The following is a 24,882-nucleotide window of genomic DNA, read 5'->3' on the forward strand; positions in this document are numbered from 1 at the left end:
TCAGGGGCAGCAACGTTGCGCTGAGCCCTAAATGCCTGCATGATGATTTAGGGTAAAACGCAGTCACAACCAGGCGGGCGTTGGCCAGCGAAGGCGCGCGAGCAAATGAACGAACCGCGGCGGGTTTGCGATGGCCACTGCGGTAGTTTTTGGTTTTGCGGGAATCTCGAAATTCTAACCCAGTCCATAACTCAACAACTTTTTAACCAAAAAAAACAACAACAAACTAGTTCACAATGTCTAAGGCTGGTATGTCTATATTTGAAGTGCAATCAACTTGAGATTCTTGCCCGATCGATTGCTTGTGAAGAGCGTTTCAACGGTTGACTGACTGGGGTTTGGTTTAGGAGCTGGTTCCGCTGGTAACAAGTACAGGATTTCGGTATGTCAGAAGCTTTGCCTGTTTAGTTTTGATTGTTTTATATTGCATTATTATCATCATTATCATCTTCTTCATGTTCCAGCATTTATTTCAAAAGTTTTTGCCAATGATGAGGCCCGGGATGATGGAAAGGGGAAAAAAATGCGGTTTATGAAATGATTTGTTGCCGTGCAAACATGATACTTTCAAAATTTTATTTTATTTTTATCAGAGTTCTAACCGGCGTGGTTTTATATAGCTTGGTCTTCCTGTTGGTGCAATCCTTAACTGCGCCGACAACTCCGGTGCCAGAAATCTTTACATCATCTCTGTTAAGGGTGTCGGTGCTCGATTGAACCGTCTGCCAGCTGCTGGTGTCGGTGACATGGTCATGGTATGTTTATATATATATGGTTGGTTGAAAATGCGGTCCTGATTGTTTTTTTTTTTTTTTGGAATTACAGGCCACCGTCAAGAAGGGTAAGCCCGAGCTCCGCAAGAAGGTCATGCCAGCCATCGTGATCCGTCAATCCAAGCCATGGAGAAGAAAAGACGGCGTGTACTTGTACTTTGAGGACAATGCCGGCGTGATTGTCAACCCCAAGGGTGAGATGAAGGGATCTGCCATCACCGGACCGGTCGGAAAGGAATGTGCTGACCTGTGGCCCCGTATCGCTTCCAACTCTGGCGTTGTCGTGTAAAACTATATATATATTTTTTTTTACTCTTGGTGGTTGTAATAATGTCAAAGTTAGGGCCGTGTTCATGGTTGGGACACAAACACAAAAAAATAAAATAATTAAAAAGCATAACGAATTTGTTTGCAAGTAATGTGCATGGCGTATATTAGATTATGTATTATTTGTATATAGTTATATAACTATACATGAAGTCTTTTTCGATATAATTACTGAATGTTGAGAGTTTGTGTTTAGAAGAAAGCGGGTTTGGTGACAAATAAGGTGTAGAAGGGTTTGGTGTGTGGATAAAGTTTATGAAAGAAAGAAGAAGTATAAGAAAAAAGAAGTACGAAAGTAAAGTTGAATGTTATGTTTTATGTTATAACTATAGTTTAGAGGATAATATGTTATGTCATTGGAGATATTGGAGGATAAAGCAGCTCTTACAACACTGTATACCAAAGATGTTTATTTTCAGCTATTTTCTAGGTAAGCATAAACCTTGATATCGGTTTGTGTATTGAGTCACCATGCATGCAAAGAGTGTGAATTTAATCAAATAATTATTATGAACCAAAACACCAATCCAATTAAAAAAAATGCACTAATTTCTATAAGTTTTATGAAACTCATTTTGACATTGATCCTTCCTCAGATAGATCATCTAATCCAGGCAGGTCACGGCTCACGTGTGGGTTAAGTCGTCGTTCCCTGCTGACGAGAGATTCGAGTGTCAAGGTTGGGCCGAGCCTGCGACTTGCATCACTTGACCGGCTTAACCTGCTCAAACTTGTTTGCAATTGTTGTGGTGATACTTGAGGTGAGAGTTGTGGTGAGTGTGACATGATGTCGACCTCCATGCTTGGCTTTTCATGCGTAGGCACGGACAGGGGCAAGATCGGTTGATTGCCGGTATCGATCTCATTATCAGCGATTTCGTGACCTTGAATGTACAAGTACCAATACGTGATACCTACAAACACGCCGCCGCCGACGATGTTGCCCAACGTGGACAGCACGAGTGATTTCCACACAAACAATCCGACCGAGATTTGTGACCCATTAATCATGCCGATCGGGATCAAAAACATGTTTGCCACCGAATTTTCAAACCCGACGGCAACAAAAGTAAAGATTGGGATCCAAATGCTAACCACGCGGGATACGACCGTGCGGGACAGGAACGCCATGTAAACGCCCATGCATATGAGCCAGTTGCAACCGATCGCGCGAACAAACACGGTGATGCCATCAGGCACGAGCACCTTTTCATCCGCAAACGCGATCGTGCCTGATTTATACGGCTCGTTCGAGAGCACGCGTCCGAAATGAGCAATGATTAAGTAAAAAAGAGCACCAGCCAGGTTGGCCAAAAATGACACGGCAAAACTGAAAATGGCCCGCCAAAAAGGAACGCGTCGTTGAAGCAACGCGATAGATAAAAACAGAACGTTTCCGGTAGATAATTCACCACCGGTTAAGGTACACATGACAAGTCCAACGGGGAAAACCAAGCCGAGAAGAAGTTGCACGATGGCAGGATTGGTTTCAAACAACGTGTTGCAACCACCTCTGACGACCAACGTGATCATGCCGCCGATCGATACCAACGCGCCGCCGATAAAATTTCGAACAATCATGTAATCCACCCGTTCGTATGCCTTTGCGATTCCGGTAGTTAATAAAAGCACGGCGGCGTCTTCCGCGCTTAAATGGTCTGCAGTTGATATGGCCATAGAACCTGAATACGGTGAAACCTTCTTCGCTAGGGTTTTTTTTTTCGATAAGACAAGTTTAACTCAGCTCCGATATAGTTGAATTAAAACAATGAAAACGAAATAGAAAAATGAAATGTTGGATGGGAGCATGAAAGACGTGGGAACCGTAGTTAAACATTGAACTGCCGGTTACGGTTCAGACGTGTTTCCAATAATAAGCTGAAAGAATCGATGAAAACACTGCAAAAACGTAAGCAGGTATAATTTTCCGTAACCTCTCTTGTTGGCCGCAGGTGAAATTGATTATATATATGTATTGTGCAATTGATCAATCAAAAAAAAAAAATTTGAAGTGCCAGATTCTCGAAATCGGTCCAAGAGTTGAATGCGAGAACCAAAATGAGAAGCAAAGCAAAAAAAAAATATATAAAACCTGTTGCTTAAAGCCTTTTTTTCGGCTTTTTATTTTTTTTTTTTTTGCTGCAAGGAACGCAAAAGGTGCGGATAGGCAAAGTTGAAGATGCCCACCTTGGTAATACTTAACGGGAACTAGAGAGCTTGCAGGAACCGTAAAAGTAATACGAAGCGTATAATGTAGTATACGAAGAAATGCCGTGACGTCAATTGCGACTGGCCTTATTCTTTTTTTTTTTCTTCAATTGCAGTTAGACTGTCCGGTTGTTGCTGCTGGCCTGGTAGTAAACGGAGTTTCGTTTGGCCAGGGGGAAGGTGAAAAGTGCTCAGATAAGCTGGCAGTGGCGTATGACAAGGCTAATCCTGAAGAGGCAAAAGTCGTTGCGTTCACTGCGGCATAAACTGTAGCCGCGAATGGTTGATTTCGGTGCTTTGCTTTATATATATATATATATATATGTAAAAATGTGTGTATTTATTGTACATATATTATATTACTTTATCAATAAAATGATTAATATATATATAATACAAATAGTCATAAGTATATGAAATTGCAAACTGCTATTAGAGTTTCATATAACTGAACTTTATACTTGTGGCTCCTCTTCCGATAGGCCGAATTCCAGGGGCAAGCAAGGAAAATCTAAATTAAACATTCCGGCTGGCAACTTTTTGCCTAAACGGGCAAACTGATTGATTCCATCTACATTGACGAAATTCTATAATTGTTTATGTACATCTAGATGCCATGCGCTTACTGCAGTATTAAAACGAATGCTTGTCGTCAAATCATAACGACATTAGCAATGCAGCCAAGGTGGCTGACAACGCTGCTCCAGCAATGGCACTTGCCGCTGCCCAAACCTTCAACTCCGACCGCGTGGTTTGATAAAGCGCATTGTTGGGCACATGTGATCCGTTGAGATCCAATCCGAATATGATGTCCTTCAAGACATTCCATAAATCAATTACTGATGTGACTGATAAATTACGCCGGGTTTGAGAACTTTCCGTTTCGGCTTGCGGCATGGCAGTCTCGTCAATCACTTTCGCGGCATCATTCGGCTCTGGTATCGGCGTCGGCGCCGGCACCGGTTCGCTGGTGGATCCCAACTCTGCAATTGTGGACCTTATTAATGCCTGAATCTCGTTGGGCGACAACGTCTTGTCTTCGCCAACCATGTCATGTACTTTTTCCTCAAACGAGCTCACGAGCCGCCTTCTTTTCCATGGCTCAAGTCCTAATTGCACAACAATGAAAAGCAAAACGTTAAATCCCATCAAAAACCACGTGCCATATGTGGACGCGCGTCTGATCTTGTCAGACCAGATTTGCTCTTCGTGATACCTGGCCAGAATTGCCCTGCCCAATTGCGCCTGCGTGTCATCCGCCAGGTGCTCTGATTTCGTGAGACGAGCATGTGCTTGCTCTTCTGCTTGCTCGTTTGCATGATCTGATCTGTAAAGCGCCGTGAACCGTTCAACATCTTCTGGAGTCCATGCATGCTTGCGTTGCAGAAGCTCGTTTACTTCACGTTGTGATGCTGACCTGTTCGCAATTGCTGAACCGTATGCTTCCTTGGCATCTCTTACTTCTTTACGCGCATCAAACACTATGCGTTCTATAAAATGGAAAATTTAACAAAAACGTCTCATCAATTTTTTTTTTTTTTACCTTGATGTTCAATGGCTTTCTTCAGTTTCTCGATATCCGAGTATCCGGTCAAATCATTTAACGTCTTGCCAGCAGTGAAAATATAAGTTTGAATTTCATCCAGCTTGTGCGAGATTTTTTTCAAAAACTGATTTCGCCGGGCTTCTAATTGCGATGGCAGGTTAGCAAGGAATTCCGTGCTGCTGCCGTCATTGCCTCCTTGCGGGGATACTTGTGGTTCAGCCTGCTGATCCAGCTCCGCAGGTGATGATGATGATAATCTTGTTAGTTTCTCATTAATGCTTCCATTTTTAAAATGTTCTCTTGATAATAAGTCCCGCCGATTAATTTCATTTTGCCGTATTGGACTGGACCATAAAAACCTCCGGCCTTGGGGGGTTAATATCCATCGTCGCGGTTCCCTGCTGCAGCTGTTTTGAAACCGCCAGATTCCACAATTCAGAGATCGCCTGACCATCCACATGCAAGACATTCGATATCACGTATTTCTCACAGTTTATTTAACAGCATCAATGTATTAAAAGAGTATATATTATATATAGAAAAAACCAATATTGTACGTTGGGCAGAGAAGGGTTCGCTTCTCAATTAGCAGGGGGAAATCCGGGTAATATTTTTTTACTTCTCGGGAATACAATTTTTGAAACCGAATAACTACCGTTTTGAATATTCAATCCAATATTGTCTCTACTAGATCGCAATTGGTTTAATAATAATAGTTCAAAGTACAAGAAAAGAAGAATAATGTCATTTTTATTGCGGCGGATATGTGCAACCACTACTGTCATGCCAATTTTCACGATGTCCCGGGTGGTGCCCAAATTTGCGCCATCGGTTAGGTCGTTTTCGAGCACGCCGTTTGCGAATGCGACTCTTAGGCAGGTCATTAATGGATGCCGGAAACCGAGAAGAGCAGTGAAATTTTCAGAAGCACCAGATCTTGATAGATGTCCGCAACGTAAGGGAGTTGTTGTTCGTGTTGCTGTCATGAAGCCAAAGAAGCCAAATTCGGCGCAGCGAAAAGTTGCCAGGGTGAAACTGACAAACGGCAAGTTTGTGTATGGTTACATTTCCGGTGAAGGTCACAATGTTAGTTGTCACTTATTATTATTATTTTATTTGCTTGCTCTTGTCGGGCATTATTTCCAAAAATTCAAGAGTATGGTTTTTCTAACTAAACTTGCAACTTCAGATCCAGGAGCATTCGGTCGTGTCAGTCAGAGGAGGTCGTTCGCAGGATCTTCCCGGTGTGAAATATCATATTGTTAGAGGTGCGTGGATACGATTAAAAAAAAATAATTTATCTTGTACCCCCCGGGTTTTCTAATTGATATATGGACAGGCTCGCGTGATATGGGCGGAGTTCCTAACCGGACCACGTCTCGTTCGAAGTACGGAAGTAAGTTGAAAGTCTTTATTTGATAGCCTTATATATATATATTAAATGAGGATTATGCTGATTGTCATTACAGCTAAAAAACCGTCGGCCAATTAAATGTATAGGTAGTATGTTTTTCTGTAGATAAATAAAAAGCATTCATTGTACATAAATACATTAGTACTTTAATTGTTGGATAATGAAAGAAAATATATAACCAGCATGGTAAATGGCGGACGTATAGTGAGTTGATACGTAGATTTGATAAATATCAATCATTTATTTGTGATATACATGACTCGGCGCGAATACAGGGGTTATAAATTATTAAAAGTTACTTACGACAACAACAACATTGCAACATTTAAAAGAGGGTATTGGACTAGATAGAATAGACAATCGTATAGTGTGCATTGGCAATTATTTATATGTTATCTGCTTTATTGAACATGCGCTTGTCAAATAAGTAATATGACCATTCAACAAATAGCAGACAATGTGGACACCTTGCCAGACGTCATACAAGTCTTTATTATGCGTCATGGTCAGACAGACGCCAATAAGAAACATATTGTTCAGGGACACTTGGGTATAATTGATTCACATATATCTATACAGGCTGCTTTGAAACCAAGTGAATCTAATCCACGATTTTATTGCAATAGACACGGACCTTAACGAACAAGGCATATTGCAAGCCCAGACGGCAGGCAAGGTTTTGAAAAATATCCAGTTTGATGCAATTTGGTCCAGTGATTTAAACAGGTGCCAGCAAACCAGAAACAACGCGCTGCAATCTTGGTTGAGGACGTTGCCGCAAGAGCGAATATTACTCAGCCAGCTGCTCCGTGAACGATCGTTTAGTACTTTGGAAGGCATAAACATAGCAGAATGCATCCGCTTGCTTAAAAAAACAGGCCAGACTTGGGAGACGTTTGGCGAACTGCCGGAAATATTTCGGGCCAGATTACTCAAAGCATGGGATGAAATCATTGCCCATGCCAAGTCAAACAAGTTAAAAAGAGTGATTGTGGTATCACACGGAGGTATGTATGGTTTAGTAAATTTGCATTGATTTACATTTTGACATGAGTAATTGTTTGCTTAGGTGCCATTTCGCAATTGGCACATGCATTGTTGATGAATCGCGGATTTGAACTTTGCGACGAGGTCAAAACTGAATCACTCGAAGGCCTGATTAATACTTCGCTTACCGTTATCAATGTTAAAAAGGCAAATAATTACAAGGGACAAATTGTAGAATTTAATAATGCAGATCATTTATTAGATTTGGTTGTTAACACGCATGATGAGCTAAACGAATCGGTGGAAGAAGAAGTCGTTGACAATTTTTAAGATTGCGCTGGATAATGCGCGATGGCATGTATATATATATATACAGGTATGAAATTTATAGATACGACAGACGTGGAAGTGACTGAAATAACATGCATTTCATGCCTGGTTGAACCTGCTTGGGTCCGTTTCATTTTTAATGCCGTGAATTTAATTGTGTAAAAAAATATGAGTATCATGATCTCAATGGCATAGTTCGACACGGCTACAACGCAGGCACAAAATAACTTTATTTAGAATGCCTATAAACATAAAAAAAATGTAACTTATTAATTTTTATGATTACAAATATTTTGCCAATTTTTTTTTTAAAATTCCAGCTCATGAATGCAGTTTACTAGTGTTTACATTTTTTTTGTTTGAATATTATAGTAAAATTATTGCAACGCGTCGACGCGAAGCCGCGTTTTGACGAGTGATGAGTTTAAGTTTTTGTGATGTTCTTTAATTGAACCAACGACCCTGACTTTTAGCAATAACAACACTTGACGAAAGAAGAATTTTTCCGAATTTACATTGATTAGTGCTTGTGACCTTATTGCTTTGATTTTTATTTTTATTTCTTCATGAACCCAATTGAAACCGTTGCCAAGCAACAATCGGCACCGTTTTTTTACGGTTTGCGATCTACGAGGGGCAAATCATGGCAACGAAATGATCAAAATCATAAGATCAACATGCAAGAAGCATCATCATCATCATCATTATCTTCATCAGAAATTTTGTTTGAATGCTTGCAAGCCAGGATCATGAAATTTTCAATAAGGGCGAGCATGCATTCGCACGTCATGCCGGCACTCACGCCGCCAAACAGCCCGTCGTCCGCTACCGAGCGAATGATTGCAAGAGGTATTGTTTTTTTTTAAATTTGCATGTTTTTAGTGTGCTGATATACAAATTTTCAAATTTTTTTTTTTAATTTTAGGTCCGTTAAGGCTATATAAAATCGTGGCTCACAATAGCACTTTTTTACAGTGTGGAGATGTCGTTCATCCAATATTAAAAAAGTATGCTTTTATATATATATACATTTTAAATAAAACTTCCCTGGTTGCAGTTCTGATTGGACAATAGACTAAGATGTTGGGCAGTTTCAGACTGTCAATTAATATTACCTCTTCCGACAACCGGATCGTTCTGGAGGATCGAGATTGAATCGTGAGTGCGGGTCGTTTCAGTTTTGTAAGTTTTTTTTTAAAAAAAATCCCCGGTTTAACTTTATGCTAGGTGTGACAAGAACAATCTTGTACTGTTAAGACGTCAGCTATCGGCTGCATGTCAACTTATAGTTTGTAATAGAAATGAGTGCTCTTCATATCAAACATCTCCAGCACAGTGGGAAATTCAGGACGACAAATGGTTGCCGGCAAGTACAAAATCTGTACCCAACCAATCGAATAATAATGAGCTGGGATCACTTTTTTCCTTGCACAGGAAAACTGGACAAGTCTTGCTAACTCCGGAATCTGAAATTTCAAGTTACTTCAACGCAGATGATAGTGAAGATGAAATATTAGACAACAATAGCAGTGACGAATCAAGCGCGATTTCGTTTCAGGATGTACAAGATCTTCGGAACAGCCACGCCGGAACATCAATAGATACTCTCAAGACATCTGTCAGTGAGAATGCAAAGTTGATCATGCCTAATACTCCACCGGCCGGCATGTCATCTGCGGATACACGTTCGCAAGGTTTTAAGCCCGCTTTTTTTTTGCAATCTAATCATTTACGCGACCAAAAAAAAAGGAAACCCCCGGAGAAGTCACCTGGCAAGGTTCACAGGCGAGTATACTCAATATCCACAGAAACCGAATGGAATGATCTCGGGTACGATTCGAATGATTTGGCGTGTCAACCTTTTGGCCTTTCAAGATCGTACGGGTATGAATACGGTCCTCAAGAAATATCAGAACAGTCAAGTTCGAACCTGACAAACCAAATCCAATTAGATATAGACTATTCAATTTCGAGCACGTCTTTTTTTGCCAAGGTTCTTCATTTTTTTACTTAGGTCGAAAAAATTAAAAGGCAAATTGTAGTATTAAAAAAGTTGGTGAAGAAAAGCGGGAACCGGGTGAGTGAGGTTACAAGGCGTTATTTGGAAGTAAATAATTTTTAATCATTAATTATTATAAGCACAATTTATAAAGTATATTATGTGCAGGCATGATGTATACTCAACAGCCAGAAGATTGATCTTATGCACATGAACCATGTTGATCCATTAAACTCTCAAAAATCTTTATAAACCGTTATATATATACATCTTGTCCGTTTCCGTTTCCAGATAGAACACAGAAACTTTTGCTCCATCAAAACAAAAAAAAAAAAAAAACCCCCCGAATGCCAGCGCCCCTTAAAAAAAAATGTACAAGCATATATAAATGAACAATCAGTTTCTAGCTTTAAAAACGTTCTAATTTTAATCTAAAAAAAAAATTAAACAGTAATGACCGAATGATCAAGACTGATCGACCACGTTCACGCCGGCATAATAATAATAACCTCGCTGGGCAATAATCTTAACATGACCAGGAAAATATGTGTAGCAAGCAGTAAACAGCATGGCAAGAGACACAAAGAAAAAAACATCTAAAAAAAACCAAAGGGTTAGTAGCTGGAAACAATTATCGACAACGATGGGACGGGACCCGTACTCAGAATAAGACGCTCAGTTTTCGTGAGCATGTAAAGAGGAAGCGTAACATAGTACTTGTACTTTAATTGCTTGATTAATGACAGCATGGTAATAATGAAATTTTGATGCTTAGGGAACGAATAGTAGTTGGCCGAGTAAAATATATTATTGTTGATATAATATACCGCGTGTATATACCGATCGAGTGGCGTCCAGGAACACGCTAAAGATAATTCGGCAGCGTGATGTTTTAGTAAAGATCAAAATCTCTCCACAAAAAAACCAGTTTTTTTTTTTATTTTTTTTTAATTATATGTTAGATCATCTCAAATAATCAACAATATATTTAAATTTTTTTTTTTTGGATTTAAAAAAATTTGGTCGTCAGATACGAAAACGTGGACGATCAACCTATCGCTTTTCAATTCACATCCTCAAAATTGAGCAAATAATTTTTTTGTTATATACAAACAAGAATATTTAAATAATACAACCAATAAATACGCCTTACCAATAAAACACAATGTAAAAATATTTTTTTACAGCAAAAAAAAACAAACAAAACAAAACAAAAAAATATTAACAATAATAATGTTACAAGAACCGGTGTCGTCCTGCCCCAAAATTTTTCGTTTACATTTGTTTTCAATCCATCACGATCGGGTCGTCGACATCAACATCAACGTCAAGGTCGTCAATATCACCAACAAGATCATTATTGTCTAACTTGTCCGTAGGTTCACCTACTGCTGAAATATTCGCGGTCGTGCTGTCTCGAGCAGGATTCGTGCTTGGCACAAAATTATCTGACATGAACCCGCCACGTTCGGCAACCCATGCCATCCATTCATCAATCCAACACCGCACCATCCACCATGCTCCAAATGCTTCTCCTCCATTGAGCGTTATTTCCCGCAATGCAGCCGTAAGAACGCTATTCATATAAAGCAAGAACACTCTTGCCGAAGCCTCAGGAAACTGAAGCGGCAGATTTTGAAGATACTGTGCCCATTGCTCTATCATATTTTCCTCGACCTCTTTTTCATGACTCGCAATCTTTTCGTTTTCTGGAGGAGACGTTGCATTTTGATCGCGCTGTGCTGCTTCTCTACCAGTTCTCCGCCTATTCACCAAAGGACTGGAATCATTTCTGCCGGCGTCAAATGTTCCATTTCCAAGTTCCACGGTCTTTCCTTGAAAGTCTTCACGTCGAACAATGCCGGTCAAATCAACTTCGTCAGTAACAACAAGCAAATTGATCACGTCTTCATTTAAAATCTTCAATCCAACCTGACCTGAACAGGGAGCCTCTCGCAGTATTAAAGACTTTGCATCAACAAAGTTTACCCAGTCACGCAGCATAGATCGGCGTTCTCCTGGATTAGCAAGAATTTTTGCAGCCGCGTTTGCCGTATCGTTAACTCTCAACAGTCTTCCAATCAGATTGGCAAACGTATATGCTGGCTTGAGCTTAGCATGAACAAAATCAGCAGGTAAAGAGCGGAAAGCAGTAGCAATATTATGAGGTAACGTCATAGATAAAGATCGAAGTGCAGTCATAACATTAACTGGTACTACCTGTAGTGCCAGAGGTGCCAGAAGCCTAATCATCTCCTATTACAGAATTAGTAACGTTTTTCAAACAAAAAAAATAAAAATAAAAGAAAAACAAAGATTTACTTTGTATGTGACCCAATCACACCGTTGTATCCACACCAAAATGGAAGGAATATTTAATAATCTTTGAACAGGAACAGTTAGAGTACCATGAAATGACGATAACGTGTTGAGAAACTGCTTAAGATGCATAAACCGGATAGATTCCAAAAGCGAAGAATAATGTGATCGGCATAATGCAAAAAGAATTGCCACAGAGTCAGAATCGGTGCCTGCCGGCACAAATGGCTCGATCGAAGGCAAGGAAAATGAATCGATATCTAGGCTCGAAGGTATCAAGTTGTCATTGTTGAAACGTAACGAGGGAATTGTAAATGTATCAAGAGTAGATAGCGACTCATCAAAATATTCACCAGAAAAGGTCTTTTCTAAATTAGTTGCATCATTTTTTTCGATTGATGAAGTTCCTGTTCCCTGATTTCCGGAATCGCCATGCAACGATTGCTGAGCAGGAGTCTGGGATGAATCTCTGCCGGAAGTGACCAACTCCAAATCAGCCTCAAAAGCCTCATCGTTAATATCTGGAGTTTGCATTCTCTCGTGCCCAGAAGGTGAACCATCATCATTCGCATGGATTTTTATTTCCGGTACAAGATTTTCACCAACAAAATTAATACCGCAATAATGATATTTGGACTGACCCCTGACACCTAGTCTGCGGGTTTTGATATCCGGGAACATAAGCTTTACCAACTTTCCAAATGCAGCTGGATTCATGGGCTTGATTTTAAAATGAGCACAGATTTCAACATAACGAGCATAAATCCGATTCCGGGGAATGGCATGGTGCGGTGCGATCTGGCACGTTTTGATTAGCCACACCGTGCCAAACACTTGCCGATTTCGCTCCAAAGTCCAATGTGGGCTGTTTGCGTTGTCTTCCGCACGAACTTTTGCAGCAATCACGTCGATTGGTTTGTCAATATATTCTTGTGCCAGCAATCTGAGTTCTTGTTCACTGTCTTCGGTCGTAAGAGCGCTTGTTCCTGAAATTCGCCGTTTTCGAACGTTCAATGATGCTCCAGGCATCGATTCTGAATGCGGCTGAGTCATGGTTTGTATTATTCCAGAAGTCTGAGTCGGCACCACCGAGTGAAGCTGCGTAGTCTCAGAGCCACCAAGAACAGCTGCTGCCACAGCTGCAATATCAGGCTCCATATCAAATGAAACGCGCGCCTGCAGGTAATTATATAATTCAAATCAATGGCTGACAAACGTCAGAAAAAGTGAGTTTGTTATCAAACTTTGCATTCGCCTGTACAAAAACGATCTGAAAATAGAAATCGCAGGTTCGTGGTGCAATGAAGCACCAGTAAACGAAGAACTCGGGTCCGAAGCCCTGCAAAACCTGAGCTTTCTCTGTTTTCGGTTGGCCTCTTTTCCTTTTCGATAGCTTGCTTTATTTCCGTCTAACCAAAACAAAATCTCGCAAAGAACAAATAAGGATATATCGAAAAGCAAGATTGTTTACGTCTTTGCGACTCGTGCCAAAATTGCAGAAGGCGTTTCTACGGAAACAATATTGCAACACAAGTACCACGGCGGTGCGAGACTTAAACCAACGCGGCCTGAGGCAGTTTAGGGTGTAGGGTGTAGGGTGTAGGGTTTGGTTGGAAGCAATGCGTGCTCGTTTTCTGATCGGCTCGCTTTTCGTCACAGCCCACATCCAACCTCCTGTTTTGTTTTTTGCAATAATTGCTTGTTTTATTTTATTCAAGTGCTATATTTTATAATGTCCTATCAAGATCAAGCTTTTGCTGCTGTTTCCAAGCTCGATAAGGTATGCGCCGCCGCTGTGTGCTGCTCAATAATGTGTTGATTGGAATTTGGCAATGCTGATTCGGTATAAAATCTAAAATCAGGAGCTCGCCAAGTATCCCGTTCTTGACAAGCTTGAGAAGCAAACTGGTACGTCATGGCTTGATTTTGCAAGTTTGATGCCTTCGCCGTGCTTGATTCGCAAGCAATCGAGTGATCACTGTGGAAGTTGTTTGGCTAATTGCTCACTTAAGGTGTTCCCAAGGCTTATGGTGTTCTTGGAGCTGCCGGCACCTATCTCTTTCTTATCTTCCTTAACTTCGGAGGGTATGTGAATATTGACTGGTCTATAGTACTGACTACTAACCTTTTGACAGCATCGGCGAGATTCTTGCCAACTTGGCAGGCTTCTTGATTCCTGGGTACTACTCGCTCATTGCGCTTGATACCCCAGGAACCGCTGACGACACGCAGTATTTGACTGTAAGATTGTCGACTTTTTTTTTTTTTTTTTTACAAAATATGGCTAACAAGCTTTACAGTACTGGGTTGTTTTTGCCTTTTTCTCCGTTGTCGAGTTTTGGAGCCGTGCTATTCTTTACTGGTGAGTTTACATGAGATTGGCATGCTAGTAACTGGGTCTAACTTGTGCTCAAGGATTCCATTCTACTGGTTCTTCAAAGTGATTTTCGTTCTTTACCTTGGCCTCCCCCAGTTCCAAGGTGCAAAGGTCGTTTTCAATACCGTTGTCAAGCCACTTTCGGCTAAGCTTGCCAAGGCTGCCGGCGTTCCACCTCCTACCAGTGCGACAAATCTCAAGGAGAAGGTCGAACAGGCCACTGCTACCGCTACCGGTGCTGAGATCTAAGCTGCAGTGCTTGACAAATCATTTCGATTACTAGCATACTATGGTGTCTCATTACACGAGTCACTTTGACAAACTATTACATATTGGATGTGATTTTTAACGATTTATTACAACCATTTAAATATTCTTCTCTTTTTTTTTTTTTTTTTATATATTCTACTATTTCTATTTATTTAGCAAAGCTATACGCTTGTTTACTTTTTCTTTTCTTTTTTGACAATCCCTAAATGTTCTTATTGGTTTGTGAGAAGTATTGCTGCAGTTTTATGTGCCTATGATGATATAACTTGTATATTTTTATCGAATCAAGAACGAATGCTATAACACCTTATTTGATTCCAAATTTTTTTTTCCCTTGAATAACTACAAACTAGTGTACAACGTAACAGCCATGCTAAGTATGGTTTAAACGGCTTTTTTCCATTCAAAGTTTGAATATATTACTGCACTGAATGCTGCTAGTTCTGGTGTTCCATTCATGGCCTGTGACGGATTAGTACTGTTGGTACATTACTAAAAATGTGGTAGACATTAACTTACAAGTAAGTACTGGTTCGTTCTCTCATTGCTGATCGCAATCTCATGTGACTGTCGCGTGATGCCAGCTAATATGCTGGCAAGTTTGACGGTCTTTGTGTCTGCAACTTCAGATATTCTATCGTCGACCGCGTGCTCTGCTTCGATCGTGTAATAATACTGCAATTGCAAATTACTCAACAAAAGATTGAAACCTTCATCAATCAACGCTCTCATGACGCTACTTGCGTTTGGTGATTCAATCAAGTCCTTGGCCTCATCTAATAGCAAGACCAATAATGGCTTTATTTGAGCTTCCACTTCTGGGGATGATTTAAACTCATTTACGGATGCAGTATTTGATTCAAGTACCAGCTTTTCATCACTTTCTATTAACGGTAACAAGTCTGCAAGAAAACTATTTTTTTTTTGATTACTTGGTTAGTGTACAAACAAGCACGGAGAGGTTTGAAATAATGTGAAATGCTTACTTTCCATGATTGTCATCAATTCGTTTCCTAATATCATGTATCAAGCTGTTAAAATCCTCTAACGAAAGTTCGGTTCGTGGCGTGACCCTGAAAAAAAAAGTGTTAGCGACCGTGTTTTAGTAAAAAGATGACTACTTGCCTTTCAAGAACGATTTTGGTTGATGACTCTACCGAATGCAAAATATTCCTCCATCCTTTATTTAGCAGCCACCAACTAAATGTCAAAAACTGTCGGTTAACCTCGGTGGAAACAGCGTCATGATCTTGAAAGGCTTCTAAATTGTTTCCTTCGTCTCCAAGCGACTGAACAGCTTCTACATAGCTTCGACGCCCAAGAAGATTTAATTGTAGTCTTGTGAAAAAAACAAGCAACGCAGTGCAGTATATCAATGTTATAACCCGTGCAACAGATGCAACCTTAAGAAGATTCCACAACTCTTTCTTTGTGAGTCGTGTCGTCTCCGTGTCAGCAGCAGAGTGATCTATGACAGAGAGGGTTGAGTTCGAAGCAACCGACACGTCGTCTGAAACGAGCAATTGTGTCAATTCAACTGGTCGTGTCGAATTCGTTCGTTTTGACTGAAGATCATGCGTGATTTGTTCCACTGGCAGCTCTTGGAATATCGGATCAGCAAGCGACGATAGAAGCGCCGCAGCCGTGAATGAAGCGTCCTGTTGATTTTGTTCAAACCTCCGCCAAAGACTAATGCCACAATTAACAACTTAAGCCTGTAACAGTTTATCCAAAACAGAAAAGGAAAACATACTGCTCGCGGCTGATCCGGGTTATCGCTAACTGGGCCTGAATCTCCGTAATTTTTGATTTCAGGTAAGAAAACGCATAGTATGACGCAGCCGCTACCCCGACAATGGCAGTTATTTTCCTCTTGTGTCTATGCACAAATGACGGAAAACCCCCCATTTCCAATTCTGCTGAGCGTTTGGGCTTAGAAAAAACGGATGGAAAACGAATAGTTGGCAATTAATTGTGTGGGGCAGGTTTACCCGGCATTTCAATTAAGGAGATAACCGTCCAACTGTTCTGTCGTTGACTTCCGAAGTCGAAAGATTTACCAGCACTACATCTCATATGATAAGAAGAGGCAAGACTTGTCTTGGCTAGTTTAGATCCAGAAGTGGGTATCGAGCTTGCTCATCACATTTCTGGCTATGCTACAGATCACTATCGACATTGTTTTGGACAAATTGCTGGTTCGCGAAGTCCTGAAAGGTGAGGTTCATTTTTTTCTGGCACACAGTTGGCATTTAGACTCGAAGGGTTAACATTTCATGACAATCAGCCGTGTTGTCTTCTATTTTTTTTTATCGGGTATTTGGTCAAGTCAAACCGCTGGTGCCAACTCGCGAGGTGCTCGACATTACCTATGCCTCAATCGAAGATGCTGTCCTGGAGGCGCAGATCAATGACAAGCTAACACTGCTCAACGCCACGCTCGAGGCATCATCGCAGAACGCGAGCAACTTACTGCCGACTAATAATTTATCTGCCAAAGTGTCTCACCCGACCATGTCCGAATCATTTACGTACCTGCCAGGGAGTGGCTCTTCTGATACGTTCAGCAGCGAAGGAAACCCTTCGATCGATCACGGTTTGGCTGATCCTTACATTTCAACTGTCGAATCAAACCAAGGTATTGTCATCTTGTGACCACAAACGAGCTTTTCAACTAACAACAACAAAAACAACAAGTAGATCCGCAAAGTTCAGTACGCCAGCGACCAGCAAACAAATCATTATCCATAGGCGCCCCGGCTCTGGCATCTTTAAATATTCACTCAGCCATGCCTTTCAGACAGGGACAGGTTTGCATTGCATTTTACGAAAAGAAAACTAAAAAGGCTTGGTTTTCAAAGTCTGAGGAGGAAGTTTGTTGGGAGAAATGGGTTATTAATGTTACTTCAATAAATCCCCGCACAGATTCGGATCGCAATAAGATGGCAAAGTCAACAGAGTCACAACTTCAAAACATAATGTTCAAGATTATAGACATCGTTAACGAAAACAAGGATCACATTCCGCCTATTACGACAACCGAAACAAATCCGTTTCCGTATCAGATTTTACTACCTTCTAGCACAGACGAGTCATGGGGCGCGGTATTTAAGAAAATTCTGGTAGAATAATGAGAATAAGTCAGATAAAACGAAATGACCTTAATATACAATTTTTAATAATACACAGAAACCTATACACAACCAACCAACAAAAAAAAAAATAACGCGATTCCTAATTAACGCCGAACCCTCTTTTGCTTAACACCTTTGTAATGATTTTTACCACCAGAAGTTTTTACAGTCTGAATCTCGTCATATCTCCGCTTAAAGTACTCCTTTGACTTTTGGTCTGCCAGAATTTCATCGGCCAATGTCTGCTTGCGCTCCTTCTTGGTTAATCTGGAAGAGAAAAACTCGGTTGGTCCTTCGACAATCGTTCCAGTCTGGAAGTACTTTGGCAATTCTTTATCATTTTCCTTTCTATAATGCCGTTTGGGATCAAGAACGCCACGCATCTTCAAAAGTTGAAGATCCCGTTTAATTGTGGGAGTAATTTCGGTCTTTGGAAGATTGAACCATTTGTCACCGGCAGTTGCTTCTTTAACCTTAACATATTTAGTTAGCCGAAGTTGCAACACTTCAAAATTTTGAAAGAACGACAAGACAAGAAAAGTCAGGGTAACTATGACATTAAACAAATCATAAGAGTTTTCCTAGAGATGGTAGATCTCTAGGAATTCATTAATAGAAAATTTTCATCATCCAGAGTCTTTGCCGCGCAAACAAAAAAAAATTTTGCAAACAAATTAAACATACCGCTATCTTTTCTTTCTTTTCTTGAACCTTATCCACAATGTTTCGAAAGTGAAGTTTACTAACGTCTTCATTGCCTGCAATGGCTTTGTAATTAAGCTGAATCACTCCGGATTTTTTAGAGAGTAATTTTGACAGGTCAAGACCAGGATCTAACCGAGGAAGACTAAAAATTTAATTTAGCGAAAAACCGCCAAAAACATATATTCAAAATGAATATTTATACCTTTTTATAAACGAGTCATCGTCTTCTGCTCGAATTCCTTCTTGAGGATGCCTCAGCGACAAAAATCCTTCAGGATGCTCATTCTCTTCAACATGACCGTCGGAAATTGGCGAGCCAAACTCAGAAAATTCTTCACTTTCCACATCTGTCCGATGGGGATTTAGCTTTTTGGAAGCCATACCCAAGACGTAGACAGTGAAAAAAAACCACTTGATAAAAACAAAAAAAAAAAAAAAAAGAAAGCCAGGACTGGCAAAAAAAAAAATGTTGAGTTTAAATAGTTTAAAAAAAAAAGTTTAAGTCGCGCATGTTTGATGGTTGTGCCGTATATTTCATACGCTTCGACCTTGCTCTGAAACCTCATCATGGCGAGAAACTAAACAATCAATAAATTGAACCCGGATCAGTTACCAAGTCCATATAGGCTCGTGTCACAATGTATGAGGCTTCTCATAATTTAGAAGAAGAGCAACAACAAGTTATTTTGACAGATCAGGTTCAATATGAGCAAATTCTAGAGTCTGGCGGGCATTTTGGTGCTGCAGCTGCCGTCGCAGCGTCTGGCGGAGCACCAGCGGCGAGTTTTGTGGGCGGAGCATTCACAAACGTCGCTCAGGGACTTACGGGTCAATATCGTAGCATTATGATGTCGTACTGGCAGGAAACTATTAATAACATTGAGCGTGACGAACATGAGTTTAAGATACATCAATTGCCGTTAGCGCGAATAAAGGTATGATCTGCTAAACTTATTTTTGTATTGTTTTGGGCCAAAGCTAAACCGCATGGTTTTAGAAAGTTATGAAGGCAGATGAGGACGTGAAAATGATATCAGCTGAGGCGCCAATATTATTTGCCAAAGGCTGCGACATCTTCATTACCGAGCTGACCATGCGCGCGTGGATCCATGCTGAAGAAAACAAGCGCAGGACTTTACAACGGTCTGATATTGCTAATGCACTTCAAAAATCAGACATGTTTGATTTTTTGATTGACATTGTGCCCCGTGAAGAGGCAGCAGCGGCTCCTCGGAAACCTTAAAACTGTTGTGATTAATTTCGATGATGCTTGCTTGGAGTTGTGGGTTTACTTTTTGATACACTTGAATTATGTTTTATTAAGACGGTAATGTAAATTAGTATTATACTGGATAAAATGGTAAATCTTTCGACTGCCAATTGTACATTCGTATTTGTATCGTCTGCGTTTGTGCTGGCGTATCCAATTTCAATGTCTATTTCAAGTCACCGATATCATGATAAAGCTGCACTCAAATAGACTGACAATTTATTGACAACCAATGTGTATTTTTTTAATTATATGAATTTATTTTCAACAATAATATACATAACCAAACCATTCTACTTCTTCGCCGCACCTTTCTTTTTCTTGCTCTTGGTCTTCTTCTTGTCCTTCTTCTTTAACGCTCCAAACCCTTCCTTCAGCACTTCTGAATACTTTTTAAAAAATATATTCAAGTCTTGTGATGCAACTATAGTAGTAATTTTTATTTTTTCTTTCTTGTCCTTGTTACCGTCCGTGGCTCTAAATATGAGCGAGTGACTTGTAGCTTGGCTTTCCTCTGATATGTCTGATAAATCAGTCCGGTTTGGATTATGCTTATTCTCCACCGAATCATTTTCAGTATCTGCAATTATCTCATATTAGTTTTCGGAGGTTGTTATTTATTTATTTTTTTTTTTTTTTTGAGACTGTAGCCTTACATCTTTTTTGTTGGAGGAAAACGGTACCGGATTTTGCCTGCTTTGCAAACAGCACTTTTAATTGTGACAAAAACTAATCAAACATCAGATACAGTAAACCAAACCTAAAAAAAAATTTGCCAACCTCATCACTTGATAGCCTCGAACTTCCAGTCATGATTGGTTTGATATTGCCGATAAACTTGACCTTCAAGACAAGCGTCAAGTTGGCCCACGGTACAAATGGCAACATAAAGCTAAAACTATATGTTAGTTATGCCACAACAGGTTATGCTTGCTTCACGTATTTTCAGGGGCTTACCTTCAAACTTTCGAAATTTTTCCCTTCGCAACAAAATGCACGATGATTGACGTAGCCACCTCAACCAAATAATGGCTCGAAAAAGCAGAGGAAAGCATATTTTACCTTCACAACGTACGGAAGTGCCACCGCCGTTACCCAGGTCTAGGCTATATGGTGACAAAAAGCAAATCAAACGGCAGCGGGTGGAGCGTGAATTTGACAACGCTGAATACGATCCGTCATTTGGCAAGGATGAAGACGATATCAGATATTACTCAAAAAGACTTGGCCTGAAAAATGGCAAGCTAAAGAAAAAAGCTGAAGATGATGATGGGCTTGCTGGTACGTACTTTGTATATATTGTTTGCTATGGTATGATTTTTAGGTTGTTTACAAAACCACAGATTTAACTTCTGGCCTTGACTTGGAATATCTCGACGACATGTTTAACCTAAATTTGAAGACCAAAAAGAGTAAAACATTGGATATTGAAAGCGAGAATGAAGAATTTGATCAAGATTTAGGATCAGCTAGTGGTACTGAATTTAACAGTGAAGATGAAGATGACGATGAAGCATTTCAAGGATTTGATAACGAAAGTGATGCTGATGATATTGATGACCATGAGGATGAAAAAGATGATGAGGTTGCCACGAAACCAAAAAGAGAAAATCCATATCTTCCTCCTGTTGCAGTAGAAACCCCGGGAAAATATATTCCACCGTCATTAAGAAAGAAGCAACTTGCAGCTAACGATGACTCGGAAGAGCTCAAGCGATTAAGGCGTCAGTGTCAGGGTTTAATCAACAGATTATCGGAAGCCAATGTTTCCACTATCAGTATTGAATTACAGCAACTTTTTCTTAACAATCCCCGGCAAAACATGATATCTACAATCAGCTCGCTTATTTTATCAATGACTGCTCAGAGTGCAGTACTGCTCGATTCTTTTTCACTAGTGTATGCGGCATTGATTGCGTCGTTATATAAACAGGTCGGACTAGATTTTGGTGCTTCGTTTGTTCAGCAACTAGTTGAAGATTTTGATTCATACTACAAGGAAGACTCTTCTGAAAAGAAGTGTTCCAACTTAATGGTTCTTCTAAGCCATCTTTACACGTTTCAAGTTGTAGGTTGCTTGCTAGTCTATGATTTTATCAGATTGTTTCTGAAAGATGTTTCTGAATTAAATACAGAGTTATTACTTAAACTAATTCAAAGTAAGTTTTGAGTGCTTGTGTATGTGTGTGGAGAGGATGTTTGATGATAACTTACATGCGCAGATACCGGATCACAACTCAGACATGATGATCCCTCGGCATTAAAAGATATCATATTGCAGCTTCAAGAAGCGGTTAAGAAGATACCAGCTCAAAATTTGAAGTAGGATTGTTATACAATAACTTGTTTGTATTGTAAGATGCTAATCATTGTTAATAGTTCTCGAACCAAATTCCTTATTGAGACTGTGACGTCATGGAAAAATAACCGTCTCAAGGTTAACTCAAGCATCACAGCGGAATCAATCAATCGCTTGAAAAAATATCTTGGTAATTTGCCTAAATCGACCGAACCGCTTCGGGTTACATTGCAAGATATCAGACAAGTTGAAAATAAAGGAAAATGGTGGCTTGTTGGTGCTGCTTGGTCAGGTGGAGATATTGGCCGAGATCACAAGCAGGCCGATGTGGATGCGGTGGCGGTTAAAGACTTGATAGACACTGCAGCACCAGATTGGCTTGCGCTTGCCAAGCAACAACGAATGAATACCGACATCAGGCGAGCAGTTTTCATTGCAATCATGGGAAGCGAGGATTACGTTGATGCAAATGAACGACTTATGAGGTTAAAGTTGAAAAGAGTGCAAGAACGTGAAATTCCCAGGGTATTGCTGCATTGTTGTGCCAACGAAAAGGATTTCAATCCGTTTTATGCCTACGTGGCTACAGAATTATGCAAGCAACATCCGATTAGAAAAACATTTCAATTTGCCTTGTGGGATTATTTTAAAGAAGTGAATGGTTCAAACGATGATGAAGACAGCGAGAGCGAAGACGACGAATCTGAAGTTGAAGACCTTCGATTTGTCGTCGAGGAGCAAGATGAAGTAACCAAAAGCCGAAGGCAAGCAAATTTTGCCAAATTTTTTGCCATACTTGTGGGCGAACAATCATTGGGATTGGATTTATTGAAAAATATTAATTTTTTGACATGCACTCCAGGCATGTACGAGTTTTTGAGAACTTTTTTAATTTTTTTGTTTCAACATATCCAGACCAGAAGTGCACGTCAAAGAGACCCGCTTGCAGGCGAGAAAGCATTGATCCAGATAATTATCAAGATTAAAGATAACACAATCTTGCTCAAGGGCCTTGAGTTTTTTCTTACCACGAGAATGAAAAGTGACAAGAGCAAGAAGCAAAGCAAGGAAAGCAGGGCCGCGCAAGAATGGGGAATCAAAATTTCACGTGATACAATTCAACGATTGTGGAACGCAACTGAGTACTAAAAAAAAAAAGAAAAGTTGGATTATTTCTATATATAATACATGATTTGTTTAATTTTTTGAATTATTAACCGCATGGCTTCAGTTTAGGAGTTTTTTTATCGCAACTAAACGAAGATTAAGACGAGCACCTTCAACAATTGGGCTCTGCAATGATAGCAACGAAAGTTTCTCGATGCATGACCATATTGAGGATAAAGTCAAAATTATTTCTGGCGCACTCGTACCCCTTAAATGCGCGTGATGCATGTCATGTTTTAGAAAATGTCGTTGTGAAATATCAGCAAGAAAAATTAAAATATCGACTTTTAACCCATCATTTGATGATTGTTCGAATAATTTAACAAGAGGTGGTAATAGGCCATCGCATGTAGATAACGGCAACAACGTTAAAAGGTTTAAAATAATCTTGCGATGGTTCCGACCATCCCAAGTTGGAAGAAACTTGTTCAAAAGAAAATCTTGAACTGAAATTAAATATTCCTTTGTATATGAGATTAATTCGTAAGTTCGTTGAAGTAATTCTTCCAAGGAATCCGAGTCGTTACTTTCTCTTTCTATTCGAAGTTCCTCCAAAAGAGTCGCAGCAAGCCAAGTATCTAGCCGCACAAGAGCAATATCTAAAACAAATTATTAGCTAAGGTACGCCAAGCACTTTATGTTTAATAAATGCATACCAGAAGGCCGGTTAACCATTATTCGCTTCACGGTATCTTCATACCGCAAAGCCGACCCCATCTGTGCAGGCAATTCAACGCTGTGAATATTTTGAACAAATAAAGACAACGTGGTCAGGTCTTCTACTGTGATAGATGAGGCCGTCGTGTCGATTGTAGTTGAGTCAGGAATGCGTAGCTTTCTTCGCTTAGTCGCATTGAGCCCATTGCGAATATAATTGGGGTGAGTGGAAGCAGAAAAATGGATGGATTGAATTATTTTGATAAATTTTGAATCCGGATAGTTAAACAATGCTCGTCGTATGTTGATATAATTGTCGATAATAATCTCAGGGTAATATTCTTTATATAAAATGAGTAAACCTTGTAAGTGAAGAGATTCACGGTATCGATTATGCAACTCGAGCCTAAAACAAAAGTTAGTCTAAACATTGACAAAATTCAAATGGTCTTACAAATATTGTATTCTCCATGGCGTGATATCCTTGCGGCGAGTGGTAAGAAAAAGTAAATGAGCAACCCAAGGCCTGATTGATTCATAACTTAAAAGCATAAAAAGCACACCGTAAACACGAGAAAGCGAATTAAAATTTTTTAAAAACGGTTGAACGAGAACAAGCCATTTCAATAATGCAGCCTGAACAGCAAATTCGATTTTGTGCTTGCCAGACCCGATTGCCGACACGATCTGAAACACAATGACGTCGTCGACTTTGTCGCGTGGCAAGAGAAGTTTGACAAACTGAAGTCGCTGAGATGGCAATAATGACGATGGCCGGGTTAGTGTTTCAATCGCAGTTTTTAAATCTAAGCTAGAAAGGCCATGTTCGTAAACATGAACCGTAATTAATGATAGATGATCAGATGCGGCCGTCTTTGAAATAAATGAGTTTAACGACGCATGTAAGGAGTTCACAGCCTCGGATATTTTTTCCTGAGGTGTTAATGAAGAGAACGACATTGTGCATGAATACTTCTTCTTGTTCCGTGAGCCAATTATGCGAACTCGAGGTTGTTTACCTGTACCAGGGTAAGGTGCAAACAAAAACTGGCATCTGGTTAGGGGTATAGTTTAAGTGCTTAAGTTGCAGGCAGCCAATC

At 40.0% G+C, this 24,882-nt stretch overlaps 16 protein-coding genes across 16 annotated transcripts; 8 read left to right on the forward strand and 8 right to left on the reverse strand.

The window, feature by feature from the left end:
* The first annotated feature begins 5 nt into the window (after nucleotides 1-5).
* On the forward strand, nucleotides 6-1,209 carry V1514DRAFT_194739 (60S ribosomal uL14 domain-containing protein). Its single transcript, XM_066924640.1, has 4 exons — nucleotides 6-249; nucleotides 348-386; nucleotides 621-755; nucleotides 826-1,209. The coding sequence occupies exons 1-4, from the start codon at nucleotides 106-108 to the stop codon at nucleotides 1,060-1,062; spliced, it is 555 nt and encodes a 184-aa protein (XP_066785233.1). The 5' UTR covers nucleotides 6-105; the 3' UTR covers nucleotides 1,063-1,209.
* Nucleotides 1,210-1,452: 243 nt separating this feature from the next.
* V1514DRAFT_362001 (Formate/nitrite transporter-domain-containing protein) lies at nucleotides 1,453-2,777 on the reverse strand (the record flags this gene model as incomplete). Its single annotated transcript, XM_066929724.1, has 3 exons — nucleotides 1,453-1,791; nucleotides 1,813-1,902; nucleotides 1,926-2,777. The coding sequence occupies 3 exons, from the start codon at nucleotides 2,775-2,777 to the stop codon at nucleotides 1,738-1,740; spliced, it is 996 nt and encodes a 331-aa protein (XP_066785234.1). The 3' UTR covers nucleotides 1,453-1,737.
* An 848-nt stretch (nucleotides 2,778-3,625) lies between these two features.
* Nucleotides 3,626-5,405, reverse strand: V1514DRAFT_326139 (Mdm33 family-domain-containing protein). Its single transcript, XM_066926742.1, has 2 exons — nucleotides 4,852-5,405; nucleotides 3,626-4,798 (listed from the first exon to the last, which is right to left on the reverse strand). The coding sequence occupies exons 1-2, from the start codon at nucleotides 5,321-5,323 to the stop codon at nucleotides 3,966-3,968; spliced, it is 1,305 nt and encodes a 434-aa protein (XP_066785235.1). The 5' UTR covers nucleotides 5,324-5,405; the 3' UTR covers nucleotides 3,626-3,965.
* Nucleotides 5,406-5,438: 33 nt separating this feature from the next.
* Nucleotides 5,439-6,426, forward strand: V1514DRAFT_326141 (mitochondrial 37S ribosomal protein uS12m). Its single transcript, XM_066926743.1, has 4 exons — nucleotides 5,439-5,940; nucleotides 6,044-6,122; nucleotides 6,194-6,250; nucleotides 6,324-6,426. The coding sequence occupies exons 1-4, from the start codon at nucleotides 5,596-5,598 to the stop codon at nucleotides 6,344-6,346; spliced, it is 504 nt and encodes a 167-aa protein (XP_066785236.1). The 5' UTR covers nucleotides 5,439-5,595; the 3' UTR covers nucleotides 6,347-6,426.
* A 150-nt stretch (nucleotides 6,427-6,576) lies between these two features.
* On the forward strand, nucleotides 6,577-7,918 carry V1514DRAFT_326144 (histidine phosphatase superfamily). The gene is made up of 3 exons (XM_066926744.1): nucleotides 6,577-6,818; nucleotides 6,895-7,275; nucleotides 7,338-7,918. The coding sequence occupies exons 1-3, from the start codon at nucleotides 6,701-6,703 to the stop codon at nucleotides 7,583-7,585; spliced, it is 747 nt and encodes a 248-aa protein (XP_066785237.1). The 5' UTR covers nucleotides 6,577-6,700; the 3' UTR covers nucleotides 7,586-7,918.
* A 122-nt stretch (nucleotides 7,919-8,040) lies between these two features.
* V1514DRAFT_326150 (inheritance of peroxisomes protein 1-domain-containing protein) lies at nucleotides 8,041-9,945 on the forward strand. Its single transcript, XM_066926745.1, has 4 exons — nucleotides 8,041-8,434; nucleotides 8,511-8,592; nucleotides 8,660-8,743; nucleotides 8,813-9,945. The coding sequence occupies exons 1-4, from the start codon at nucleotides 8,152-8,154 to the stop codon at nucleotides 9,597-9,599; spliced, it is 1,236 nt and encodes a 411-aa protein (XP_066785238.1). The 5' UTR covers nucleotides 8,041-8,151; the 3' UTR covers nucleotides 9,600-9,945.
* Nucleotides 9,686-10,638, reverse strand: V1514DRAFT_326153 (uncharacterized protein). The gene is made up of 2 exons (XM_066926746.1): nucleotides 10,246-10,638; nucleotides 9,686-10,180 (listed from the first exon to the last, which is right to left on the reverse strand). Exons 1-2 carry the CDS (start codon nucleotides 10,331-10,333, stop codon nucleotides 10,050-10,052), a joined length of 219 nt encoding a protein of 72 aa, XP_066785239.1. The 5' UTR covers nucleotides 10,334-10,638; the 3' UTR covers nucleotides 9,686-10,049.
* Nucleotides 10,639-10,716: 78 nt separating this feature from the next.
* V1514DRAFT_326154 (RFX DNA-binding domain-containing protein) lies at nucleotides 10,717-13,388 on the reverse strand. The gene is made up of 2 exons (XM_066926747.1): nucleotides 11,907-13,388; nucleotides 10,717-11,840 (listed from the first exon to the last, which is right to left on the reverse strand). The coding sequence occupies exons 1-2, from the start codon at nucleotides 13,059-13,061 to the stop codon at nucleotides 10,872-10,874; spliced, it is 2,124 nt and encodes a 707-aa protein (XP_066785240.1). The 5' UTR covers nucleotides 13,062-13,388; the 3' UTR covers nucleotides 10,717-10,871.
* A 90-nt stretch (nucleotides 13,389-13,478) lies between these two features.
* On the forward strand, nucleotides 13,479-14,860 carry V1514DRAFT_326162 (TB2/DP1, HVA22 family-domain-containing protein). The gene is made up of 6 exons (XM_066926748.1): nucleotides 13,479-13,683; nucleotides 13,766-13,811; nucleotides 13,916-13,988; nucleotides 14,039-14,144; nucleotides 14,204-14,265; nucleotides 14,319-14,860. The coding sequence occupies exons 1-6, from the start codon at nucleotides 13,636-13,638 to the stop codon at nucleotides 14,527-14,529; spliced, it is 546 nt and encodes a 181-aa protein (XP_066785241.1). The 5' UTR covers nucleotides 13,479-13,635; the 3' UTR covers nucleotides 14,530-14,860.
* On the reverse strand, nucleotides 14,768-16,479 carry V1514DRAFT_326164 (Peroxin-3). The gene is made up of 5 exons (XM_066926749.1): nucleotides 16,304-16,479; nucleotides 15,676-16,239; nucleotides 15,537-15,623; nucleotides 15,070-15,463; nucleotides 14,768-15,012 (listed from the first exon to the last, which is right to left on the reverse strand). The coding sequence occupies exons 1-5, from the start codon at nucleotides 16,456-16,458 to the stop codon at nucleotides 14,935-14,937; spliced, it is 1,278 nt and encodes a 425-aa protein (XP_066785242.1). The 5' UTR covers nucleotides 16,459-16,479; the 3' UTR covers nucleotides 14,768-14,934.
* Nucleotides 16,480-16,706: 227 nt separating this feature from the next.
* Nucleotides 16,707-17,681, forward strand: V1514DRAFT_276637 (autophagy-related protein; the record flags this gene model as incomplete). Its single annotated transcript, XM_066924931.1, has 3 exons — nucleotides 16,707-16,767; nucleotides 16,838-17,051; nucleotides 17,351-17,681. The coding sequence occupies 3 exons, from the start codon at nucleotides 16,707-16,709 to the stop codon at nucleotides 17,679-17,681; spliced, it is 606 nt and encodes a 201-aa protein (XP_066785243.1).
* Nucleotides 17,682-17,709: 28 nt separating this feature from the next.
* Nucleotides 17,710-18,829, reverse strand: V1514DRAFT_326171 (Fcf2 pre-rRNA processing-domain-containing protein). Its single transcript, XM_066926750.1, has 3 exons — nucleotides 18,592-18,829; nucleotides 18,369-18,531; nucleotides 17,710-18,157 (listed from the first exon to the last, which is right to left on the reverse strand). The coding sequence occupies exons 1-3, from the start codon at nucleotides 18,768-18,770 to the stop codon at nucleotides 17,789-17,791; spliced, it is 711 nt and encodes a 236-aa protein (XP_066785244.1). The 5' UTR covers nucleotides 18,771-18,829; the 3' UTR covers nucleotides 17,710-17,788.
* A 139-nt stretch (nucleotides 18,830-18,968) lies between these two features.
* V1514DRAFT_326174 (histone-fold-containing protein) lies at nucleotides 18,969-19,863 on the forward strand. The gene is made up of 2 exons (XM_066926751.1): nucleotides 18,969-19,324; nucleotides 19,387-19,863. The coding sequence occupies exons 1-2, from the start codon at nucleotides 19,028-19,030 to the stop codon at nucleotides 19,630-19,632; spliced, it is 543 nt and encodes a 180-aa protein (XP_066785245.1). The 5' UTR covers nucleotides 18,969-19,027; the 3' UTR covers nucleotides 19,633-19,863.
* Nucleotides 19,864-19,896: 33 nt separating this feature from the next.
* Nucleotides 19,897-20,498, reverse strand: V1514DRAFT_326176 (signal recognition particle 14kD protein-domain-containing protein). Its single transcript, XM_066926752.1, has 3 exons — nucleotides 20,440-20,498; nucleotides 20,316-20,388; nucleotides 19,897-20,239 (listed from the first exon to the last, which is right to left on the reverse strand). Exons 1-3 carry the CDS (start codon nucleotides 20,470-20,472, stop codon nucleotides 19,953-19,955), a joined length of 393 nt encoding a protein of 130 aa, XP_066785246.1. The 5' UTR covers nucleotides 20,473-20,498; the 3' UTR covers nucleotides 19,897-19,952.
* A 149-nt stretch (nucleotides 20,499-20,647) lies between these two features.
* V1514DRAFT_326180 (armadillo-type protein) lies at nucleotides 20,648-23,417 on the forward strand. Its single transcript, XM_066926753.1, has 4 exons — nucleotides 20,648-21,818; nucleotides 21,882-21,981; nucleotides 22,039-23,121; nucleotides 23,190-23,417. The coding sequence occupies exons 1-3, from the start codon at nucleotides 21,041-21,043 to the stop codon at nucleotides 23,105-23,107; spliced, it is 1,947 nt and encodes a 648-aa protein (XP_066785247.1). The 5' UTR covers nucleotides 20,648-21,040; the 3' UTR covers nucleotides 23,108-23,121; nucleotides 23,190-23,417.
* V1514DRAFT_195529 (centromere protein I) lies at nucleotides 23,147-24,866 on the reverse strand. Its single transcript, XM_066924641.1, has 3 exons — nucleotides 24,237-24,866; nucleotides 23,782-24,188; nucleotides 23,147-23,724 (listed from the first exon to the last, which is right to left on the reverse strand). Exons 1-3 carry the CDS (start codon nucleotides 24,740-24,742, stop codon nucleotides 23,186-23,188), a joined length of 1,452 nt encoding a protein of 483 aa, XP_066785248.1. The 5' UTR covers nucleotides 24,743-24,866; the 3' UTR covers nucleotides 23,147-23,185.
* Between the last annotated feature and the right edge of the window lie 16 nt (nucleotides 24,867-24,882).

This window comes from Lipomyces japonicus (assembly GCF_038497905.1).
Source record: "Lipomyces japonicus strain CBS 7319 unplaced genomic scaffold V1514scaffold_6, whole genome shotgun sequence".
Lineage (NCBI taxonomy): Eukaryota > Fungi > Ascomycota > Lipomycetes > Lipomycetales > Lipomycetaceae > Lipomyces > Lipomyces japonicus.